Source organism: Dioscorea cayenensis, chromosome 9 (assembly GCF_009730915.1).
Source record: "Dioscorea cayenensis subsp. rotundata cultivar TDr96_F1 chromosome 9, TDr96_F1_v2_PseudoChromosome.rev07_lg8_w22 25.fasta, whole genome shotgun sequence".
Classification (NCBI taxonomy): domain Eukaryota; kingdom Viridiplantae; phylum Streptophyta; class Magnoliopsida; order Dioscoreales; family Dioscoreaceae; genus Dioscorea; species Dioscorea cayenensis.
In genome coordinates, this window is record NC_052479.1 from 24,159,329 (window position 1) to 24,170,508 (window position 11,180).

At 31.3% G+C, this 11,180-nt stretch overlaps 1 protein-coding gene across 1 annotated transcript; it reads left to right on the forward strand.

The window, feature by feature from the left end:
• The first annotated feature begins 3,608 nt into the window (after positions 1-3,608).
• On the forward strand, positions 3,609-10,262 carry LOC120268377 (probable aquaporin SIP2-1). Its single transcript, XM_039275806.1, has 4 exons — positions 3,609-3,962; positions 7,177-7,437; positions 9,605-9,783; positions 9,958-10,262. The coding sequence occupies exons 1-3, from the start codon at positions 3,672-3,674 to the stop codon at positions 9,776-9,778; spliced, it is 726 nt and encodes a 241-aa protein (XP_039131740.1). The 5' UTR covers positions 3,609-3,671; the 3' UTR covers positions 9,779-9,783; positions 9,958-10,262.
• The last annotated feature ends 918 nt before the right edge of the window (positions 10,263-11,180 follow it).

Genomic DNA, 11,180 nt, shown 5'->3' on the forward strand with positions numbered 1-11,180 from the left:
CAAAGAAACAAAGCCTTTACACTTCTATTTAAGGGATTAAGCATACCATTGTTTTAAAAAAAAAACTTATTTGCTATTGGTGTTAAAATCCTTATAATTTCATAGTGAAAGTCAATGGGCACGTTTAAAAGATCGCCTTTTTGTGTCTCTTGGATGCTTTTTTCACCTTGCCTTCTTTGACAAGATGAAAATGGGCGAATCTTTTTCTAGACAACGACATAGAAAATTTTCCTTTCATTCTCAGACTCTAGTCCTTCACTAACCCTTCGCACAAGTACTGACCATCCGATTAACTCGTTTTCACAACTATGGATCTCAATCAAACATTTTCATCGGTTGTAATCAATATCAATTTCTATAAGGAAAAGAGATATTATTTCAATTTTATTTAATTTTAATATTTTGTATATTTTATATGCATTGTTTCTTATTTTTACTATGTCAAGTAGTTAATTGGTTTTATTTTTATTTTCTTACAGGGATTGTGGAACGATCAAAAGAAGTGTTACTTCATTCAGTGTGTTTCTTTTCCATTTCTTATAATATTATTTTTTTTATTATCTTTTATTATTTATTTTTCTTAGAATGTCTAGTAGAAAATATGATTCTGGATATGAGAAAAGAAAAAAAAAGAAAAATTAGACTAGTTAATTCAATCTCAAAAAGGTGTGCTTGAAAAATTTGTTACTAGCAGCAAACAAAGTATTACATGTAATGAAAATTTAGAAAATAAATCAATTCATTATAATGTGTTGGAAGTAAAGGAAACATGCAAAGAACAAAATCTTCACAATAGTGATAATATTGAGAGTCCTTCAATTTCTAGTGAAAAGAATGAAGAAAATACATTTCATATGGAAAATAATGAATGCCAAAATGAAATATCTTCACAAAAAGAATTAGATTTATATGATCCTGGAAATTGGAAGAATCTTAATTCTAACTTGAGAGATTTAATTGTTTGAAAGGGACCTATTAGAGATATAACCACTAATGTAGATTTTCTGAAAAATGAGAACCCTCGACATTTTTCTATTATACATTACACTCAAAAATTATTAAATGAAGAAAGACATGATAGAAAATGACTAGTTTATTCAAAGAAATTAGATAAAGTATTTGTTTTTGTTGCAAGTTATTTTCAAATTCATTAAGTTCTCAACTACTTAATGATGGTTGCAATGATTGGAAAAATCTTAGTGCTAGACTCAAGCAACATGAAACAGCTAAATGAACATATTATTCATATGACTGCTTGGATAGAATTAGAGGTATAATTAAAAAAAGAAAAAAATAATTGATAAAAAAATTGCAAGATCAAATCAATAGAGAAAAAGAACATTGGAAAAATGTATTATTGAGAATTATTGCAGTTGTGAAAACTCTAGCAAAAAATAATTTGGCATTCCGAGGGTCAAATGAAAAAATTTATAAGGATAGTAAATGGAATTTTTTTGAATATTATTGAAATGATTGCAGAATTTGATCTAGTGATGCAAGAGCATGGTAGATGTATTCAAGCTAATGAAACACATGATCATTATCTTGGGAATAAAAAACAAAATGAATTGATTGATTTATTATCAAATGAAATAAAAATGACAATTGTGAATAAAATCAGACAAGCAAAATATTTTTATGTCATGCTTGATTGTACTGCTGATGTAAGTCATCAAGAACAAATGTCACTCATATTAAGATGTGTAGATGTTTCATCAGTTCCAATTAAAATAGAAAAATATTTTATAGAATTTTTAAAAGTGGATGATACAAATGGAAAATGAATTTTTGAGGAGCTCATGAATATTATGAAAAAGCTTGATCTTAATATTGATGACATACGGGGGACAAGGATACGATAATGGGTCTAACATGAAGGGAAAGCATCAAGGTGTACAAAAACGATTGCTTGATATTAATTCTAAAGCTTTTTATACACCATGTGGTTGTCATTCACTTAATTTGTTACTTTCTGATATGGTTAATTGTTGTCCAAAAGCTATTACATTTTTCGCAATTTTACAACGTATTTATTCAATTTTTTCCTCTTCCACAAAAAAATGAAAAAATTTAAAAGATCATGTTCCTAGTTTAACTGTTAAGCCACTATCACAAACTCTTTGGCAGAGTCATACTAAAAGTGTGATAGCAATAAGGTTTCAAGCTCTTGAAATAAGAGATGCTTTACTTGAGTTAGTAAAAGTTAGTGATGATCCCAAAACAAATAATGAAGCTAATTGTTTGGCTATATACTAGCTTGAAAACTTTGAATTTTTGGTGGGCATGGTTATTTAGTATGATTTGTTATTTGCTATTAATATTGTTAGTAAAACCTTACAAGCCAAAGACATGCAAATTGATATTGCTATTAGTCAATTAAAAGCTTTTCTTGCATTTCTTAAAAATTATAAAGAAAATGGATTTGCAACAGCATTAATTTCAGCTAAAGAAATTGATGTGCAAATGAATATACAACCTGTGTTTCGTGAGAAAAGAATTATTCATAGAAAAAAAAATTTGAGGAAAATGATACTAATGAGGTAACACATTTGCCAGAAGATGATTTTAGAATTAATTATTTTACTCGTGTAATTAATCAAGCAATTTCTTCTTTTGAGAGTAGATTTGAACAATTCAAAATATATGAAGATGTTTTTTTGTTTTTTTGCATGATTTACAAAAGTTAAAGATTTTAGATAAAATCAATTGAAAGTATGTTATCTCAATCTTGAAGGTTATTTAAAACAAGACACATCTTTTGATATTGATGGTTTGGATTTATTTTCTGAGTTAAATGTTTTGAAAGAAGTTTTTATAAACGAGACAATCGCCACTGTATGTTTTTAATTCTATACAAAAATCAAACTCATTTCCAAATGCTTGGATTGCTTATAAAATATTATTAACTATACCTATTACTATTGCTTCAGTAGAAAGAAGTTTATTAAAATTCAAGTTAATAAAATCATTTTTAAGGTCAACTATGTCACAAGAAAGATTAAATGGATTGACCATCATTTCTATTGAAAAATTTGGTATCACAACTGGAATATCAAAATTTAATTGATAATTTTGCATCTCAAAAGGTAAGAAAAGTGAACTTTAATTGATTTTCTCTCTCTTTTTTTTATTCATTGCAAGTAATTAAACAAAGGACTAGAAGGATATCTCCAGATATTTTCCAGGTTAATATTTTATTTATCTTAATTATTAATAGTAATTTATAATTTTTTATTTTTATTTTATAAATTTTTTAATAAAAAATTTTAAAAAAAATTTATGATTTTGCCTGACCCCATTTTCGCTAAGACTGGCCTTGAACATGTGAATCCATTAGTATTTCAGTGATAACTCAGCACAAAATACACAAGGGGGAGAAAGGTTTAAAACCTAACTCTTTCAACACTGTTCTTGCATTGCTCTCTAAGGGGTGCATATGACAGATTCTCATCATCTGCTTGTCAGCATATCCTTCTGATAAATTTTTAAGGGGCTGTTAAGCTACGGTAATTGCACCCCCTTCTAGCCTGTCCCTTTGAAGACATTTGTTGTAAAAAAAAATAAATTAAAATAATAAAAAATTATTTTATATGCTATGGCTTCCTGATCCAAAACTTTGGAATCCCTGCGAGACTTTTCTCCGGCCTCAGTGAAGTGGCCAATGAAGGGGAATGGCACCAATGGAGCTGCAGCTCGTGCTTTCCGATCTCTTGATCTCTCTCCTATGGGTTTGGTCTGGTTCTATCCTTCGCTACTTTGCCTACACCTTCCTCGGACTAGGGATGCACACCGGGATCGGCCTTCTCAAGCTTATTCTCGCTGTTCTGTATGTCTCCTTCTTCTCTTGGCTCGGCAAGGCCACCAATGGTGGAGCTTACAACCCTCTCATGGTTCTCTGTCATGCTATTTCTGGCAGTTTTGCTGGGTTTCTATTCGTCATTTTTGGGAGGATACCTGCTCAGGTTTGATCCTGTTATTGTGGGTTTTGTTGTGATGTTGTTTTATGTTTGCAAGTCAGGGAATGGATGAGATGAGAAATGTTTCTTGTTCCTCGTTGATGCTTGTTTTGATCTCTGTTTGGTGGGTGTGTTGTTTGTTTTGATGTCGTGTTGGTTTGTGACTGTAAATGAGGAAATGGATTTGATTAGTCTGTTGCTTGTTGCACTTGAATCATGCAAATTTTGTTCCTTTTTTTTTTACTGGAAAATAAGGTCAAGTTATTTTCTTCTCCATCTCTATGAGATGCTCATACCATGTTTGATATCTTTCTTGAGGATTTGTTGTTGTGTTAGTTTGTGACTGTAAATGAGGGAATGGATGTGATAAGTGTTTCTTGCTTGTACTTCAATCATCTAAACTTTGAATTTTGTTTGAAGACATGATCAAGAGCTTTCCTTATGAGTTAATCCTGTTTCAGTGAATGCACCATGCTCCATTATGGCGTGGTATGTTAAACCATTGTCTAGTTCTTTGCTGAAGAGTTGTCTCTGGTGCTGCCTTTCAGCTGAGCTGGTTCTTTTATAAAAAGAGCAGTTCAAGGGCTCGTTCCTTATTGCTGATTTTGTAGACTTGAAATGTACATTTATGCTGAAAATCATCTCCCCAACCTTTATCTCCATATTGTTTGTTTCCTTTTGCATTTTTCCCAATCTAGACCTCTTGAACAAAACCCAAGTTTGGCATCAGCATTCTGTGGATTTTTTTTACCCTATTATAAGTTTGTGCATTCTGTTTCTATCCATCAATTAGTTAGATCCATTAGATAGAAAGGATCCTCACCCTCTTGATATAGGAATAGAGACGGCAATGGTAGTTCTCTTAGATGCATCAGTACAGAGTCAAGACACACTTGAGAGTGGAGACTTTTATAGACCATCTTTTACAGTTACTAATGATTTTGTATTTTGTGGGAACATCTAACTTTTGGAATTGGAAACTTAGTTGCTTTGTTACTTGAGGGTTCTGATTAATGGGAATAATTCTAATGTAGGGCAATTGCATCTGATCAACGTCACAATTGGTTTTTTAGTTAGACGAATGGAAACTACATTGATTTAAATGACAAACTTAGATCATATATAACACTAGACACATCTCCAAGTTGGTGCAAAGTGACTCAGGAGATGACACTTAAATTGGGTTTGTCCCTTCTGTGATTGACTCACGCCTTCTTTGGCATTGCATTGCATTGCATTGCATCCAGGTCTACTTCATTTGTAGAAGTTAAATGTATGATCTGTCTAGAAGGAGGTCCAAGGTATACATCAATCCTAAAATGTTTCATGTCGTATCTCTAAGCAGTGTAATTAAAAGCACTAGGCACCCTTAAGGTGATGAAAATGTAAATCGTCAAAGGGCCTAGTCACCACCCTAGGCATTCGTTTGAGTGACATGAAGCGCTATTTTAAAAAAATTAAAAAAAAAAATTGAAAACAACATTGAAATTGCATAATATTGAACTTAATTTAATATAATAATCATTTAAAATATTGAAGGCCCAAAATAAAACATAAACATAAAACCACAAAACAATCTAAACTTTTCAAGTTTAGTATACAAGACCTAATTTATAAACATGTTGAGAATTTAATGGTGTTGGTTGTTGAAATTAGTTTGTTGAGTTTCCAATTTGTTTGATGAACATGTTGATTTCTTGAATATGATTTATTGAGTTTTTATCTTGTTTTATGAACATAATTTGAAGTGAGTATGCTAAATGATGGTTGTATTAGTAAGTTAAATTCAAGTATATTGAATAACTAATTTAAATAAATAAAATGGATAAATCCATTAACATAAATCTATTTAAATAAATAAATACATTAGATTTAAATAAATAAAATACATTTTAAATGAAATATTGAAAAGATATAAAAATATAAAAAATTTTGCAAAATGGGTAATCTCACCACTTACTTTACATGGTGATTTTAACTTACAATTTACATCAAACCAAACACTTGAAAAGAAAATGCAGCATTTTAATTTATAGGTAACCAAACAACCATGATGTAAGTTAAAATACAGTAAAATGACTTACAATGTAATTTGACTTACACTGTAATTTAAAATACGGGGAATCAAACAGCCCCTAAATGTACTTATCTTTCATGTGAAATCTCTCAAGTTTTCCTCTATTCTTCTAAAGTTTTTCGTTTTTTATTTTTTAATCTCTTTCTTTTTTTGCTTAGCGGATAACATTAAACTCTCCTAAAAAACTTCTCTGTATTCTTCTTAATGCCTTAATTTTGTTTTGAAAAAGTAAAAAACCTCTTTCCTCTTAATTATTACACTTTTCAAGTATAATTATTTATAGTGTTATTCTCTCCTAAAAAGTCTCTCTATATATTTCTCTTGCCTTAATTGTGTTTTGGAAAACTCTCTCTTCTTAATTATTATACTTTCCAAGTATAATTATTTATATCTCCTTTATAAACTTATATTTATTACTCTGTAATATAATTTTCTAAAAAGCATTAAAAAAATATGTAATAAAAGGACAAAACTAATAAAGACAATGCTTTTCTTGTCTTTTTTGCTCGTGCCTGGGCTGAGGCGCTCGCCTAGACAGCACTTTTTTTTATGGCATCTCGCCTAGAGGGTTATGAGATGCTATAACCTCATCTCACCTTGCTTGGGCGCCTAGACAAGCGCTTCTTGCGCTTTTAATAGCAATGCTTCTAAGAAAAATAGCTTGAATAAGATATTTCATTTTACTAGATTTGAATCCCAAACTTTTTATTCTTAATCAGAACCTGTGCACTGTGGCTGTTAGACTTACTTGTAAAGTCCTATCTGATCTTCAAGCCCTATTTAATGAGCTTTTTAGATAAATCCTTGTTTTAGTATATTAATCATTGTTCACTCATCTAACTAGTTTAAAAGAAACAAAAGGATTTTGGAACAAACAAAGCCTTTTTTTTTTGGAATAAGGAAAGTTCACATTATGTAGCGTGGCAAATGAATTAAAACAAACTTTATATATATATATATAATTGTGTGTGCAACTTCACATCTAATAAATGAAATTTTCTGAATTGCATCCTAATATATTTATACAAGGTTTGGTTGACCAAAAGACAATTAGTTTGACTGAATGTCTCATTATTCTTGATTTTAGAGTTGTAGTTATGAATTCTCGTCCCCATTTATTTATGTCTATGGTTTGCTTTTCAGGTCGTTGGATCCACTATTGGGGTTGGGTTAACTAAAATCACCTTTCCAGAAGCATACTATGGCCCTCGCTTGAATGTTGATATTCATCAGGGAGCATTAATGGAAGGATTTCTTACACTATTGATTGTGATTCTCTCATTGGGAATAAAGAAAATAAATCCTGAGAATTTGGTTTTAAGAACATGGATTTCAAGCTTGTCCAAAGTAATACTTCATTTTCTAGGTTCAGATATAACTGGTGGAATCATGAACCCAGCTACAGTAAGTGCTGATATAATTCATTTGCAACTCAAACTATTAATTTCATTTCTTTTTTGAAATTAATTTATTATGAAGTTCCTTTCTACATGCCAGGTTTGAAAGTATAAAAACCTCATTTGTTGCATTACTCTATGGTATGATATTATCATAGCTAGGACCATCAAACAAGCCATAAATATTTACTGCATCTCGAATTAGACTTGTACTTAAGCTCACTGAAACTCGTTTGAATAATAAACGGGTTAAACTTGAGCTTAAATATTTGGCTCGATTTTTTAAATAAGCTGAGTTCAAGCACTTGTTTTGAGTACAACTTGATCAGTCGGAATAGTTGTTTTTTTTATAAATGTTATAAATTTATTCATACTTTGAGATTTAAGTAGCTCATTTTATTGTATATTATTATATTATATTAGAATACAATATATATACATATATATATATTTTCAATCCTCTTTCGTCATCAAAAGAGTTAGTCTGTGTTTGGTTCTTGTTTGGATATTTGGTAGTCTTAACTACACTTGGCTTCAAAATCCTCCCCCACCACACCAAACCCCAACAACCTCCACCAAGGTTGGTGTTCCATTTCTATTGGCTTGAACCAATATTGGTATGAAGATAAAACAAGTCAAGCTTGTGCTTGGTCTCTGCAAAATTAATTTGTTTATAGTCCTAATAATGGCCGCCTCTTTTTCCTTTTCAATCTCAATTCTTTCATTATGGTTCTCTAGTGTCTTTTCTCATTTCACAAGCTTTCATTACTGACTCCATTTGGTTGGCTGGCAAAATCCAGACCAAGATTGCCATGTTTGGCTTCCTATATGCACATATCAAATATATGGAACATATAACTCATGACCTTCCAATGAGTTAAACTCTATATTCCGCATGACCATTTGGTGTTTGAGACATTAGAAAGCTTTATATGTAAAGAAGGGTAAGTTGCAAAGATATGCTACTTTCTACAAAATAAGAGAAAATTAAGTATTAAGACAAGATGGTACTCCATGAAGTGCATGACTTATAAGTACATTTTGGGATTTACTCTATCCATATCTAGGATGACAATTTTTTGTGTTTAATGAATATTCAGCTTAGCAGAACCCATACATATATATATATATATATATCTACACGTGTTTATCTATTTACATATGCCCATATATACAGATATATATTTTTATATATATAATTTGAATTTTAACTTAACAAGTACTATTATTTGAAGATCTTTAACAAAATCTTTAATGCCATTAGTTTGTGACCATAACTTGACTTTTTTTTTCTAATTTCCATATTTTCACTTGAAATTTCTTGACTTTCTCAGATTCATAAAACAAATATATCTACAGCATATGGCGATACCTCAAGAGGCTTGACTCTTTAAATTTTGTTATTTTCTTAGTTTTCTATTAATTTATTCAAAATATCTACTTTTCAGTTTTTGAATATCAAGTTATTTAATAAGATTATGATTATCTGAAATAATATATTCAGCTTCTAATGTATGATTGAAATTTTTTTTGTTATTTACAAAATTTAACTAGTTTGGTATGGGTTTAAGATGGGATGGTTAATAAATTAGAGAGTATAAATTATAGGATGAGTTTGGGTTTGAAAAAATGGGTTTAGGTTTAGGAATTGTGATTTTCGCAGGTACTCTTAATGTTGCCATCCCTATCCACATCAAACATGCCCAAGTTTATGTCTAATTACTGATAAGTTTTTTTATGGTCATGTTTTCGCTCCATCTTTCCCATTGAGATGTTATGCCACTTCAGATTTACTATTTCATCCTAACATGCTTCTTGTACTTTTTTCCTCGAGAATGATGTGTTTTATTATGTTTCGATAGTGAACAAAAGCTAGGGTGATATATTAATGTTGAGAAAATCACATGCACACAAGTCTGCTCCATTCAATTTTTCACCTAATTATTAACATAAATGGAAACGATATGATAAAAATTATAATGATTGAAATGCCTGCAGTAATATCTACCAGTGGTTGCAAGGCATAATAAAATGAATTCCTTTTGTTAATAAGATAAAGTTAACCTCTATTTTGAGTTTTTTTCTTGCCGTAGTGAAAATGTTTTAGCTTACTAAATATTTGGTTTGTTTCCCCATCAAATGATCAAGTGTCTAACCATATAATTTATTTATAGGCATTTGGTTGGGCTTATGTTCAAGGGGACCATATGACCAAGGAGCATTTGCTTGTTTACTGGCTCGCACCAGTTGAGGGCGCTTTGTTAGGAGTATGGGTGTGTAGTTTGTTTGTTGACCTTAAGAAGCACAAGGAACATCATCAAACTGGTTACAAGTTTAAATCAGAGTGAGAATGGTATTTCCCAGAATCCAGCCCTTTTTAAGCATTTACATCTTTCATTAAATTGTTTTAAAGTCAACAGATTAGATCATAGTCACATATGAACGTAAGTACATTTCTGTCTACAATTCCTGAATTCTATAGACTGTTAATAACTGTGTTGATTGTGGATAAATGCTCCTGTCATAGGCAAGGTACGAGGGTTTCATTGTTTGTGTGAACTACCACAGCTGACTTCTGCGGGAAGTATAGCCCGAAGTGTTCTCGCTCGGGCAGTGATCAGAAAGTAGGTGGCGGATACTTTTCTAGATCTCTGAGCATGTACATAAGCACACCAAATAACCAGGCTTAATTCTCAAGCCATCAAAGATGAGATCTCATGGAAAGACTAGCTATATCATCTTTGATGTATATGATCTTGTTACTTTGTAATGTAAGTAATTTAATTTATCAGCACTGCCTGGGAGAAATGTCCTCGTGGTAAAAACATGAAATTTGCTACCTGCTGAAGAAACAAACCAAGTAATGCTAAGCTTTGACCAATAGTCTTGTGTTTCAGCCGAGCACTTTCCCCAATATAACCGAAGATTAAAAACAGTTGGCAAGTTTTTTGGCAAGCATCACGCAAGTGATATAACCAGTGATCTGGTAGAGAACAGTATGCAAATATCATGGCCCTCACTAGGAACCACCACTGTGATGGACATGGTGAACAAGTTTAACAATTATCCAAATGGGTTATGTTCTTCCAACAAAACAAATTAATTGTTCAGACTTCAAACACAGTCCAGTTCCCACAGCTGATTTTCTGTATTTCATGGGGTGGGATTTTATATGCATATGAACTGAATAAGCATCATTCTGAATGTCCGCTAAGGCAAAAGCAATGAAGGTTGTCAAGGACAAAATGACTTGTTCCTTTTTTCTAATCATCATCCATGTCTTCTAAGCCTGCTTTGGCAGATGCCTTACCTTCCTCCAGCAGATCATCTGGGACCTACATGTGCGGCACAAAGAAAATAGATGATAATTAGAGCCATCAGACAGCACTAAATAAAACATGAGCTACTTTTTTTTAAATCTTTAAAATCATTTCAGACAAAATTACTTCGTCAAAGATCAAGTCATATGTTACATATTCAGAAATACAAAGAGCTGAAGTAATAAATATTATCAATGGACACCAAACACACCAAATTTGTCCCAGAATTTTAACAAAAATGGTCAATCAAGCACCAGGATTTTAACAATAGAGGCAAGCAACAATGACAACAAGAATGGCCAAAATAAAAACACAACCAATACATAACATATCCTCTAATGTCCTTCAAGAAATTTTCCCACAGTAATTCATCTCAACTTTATGTAGTGATAATGCCATATTCTAAATCCAAATCATTAAATTGAGATGG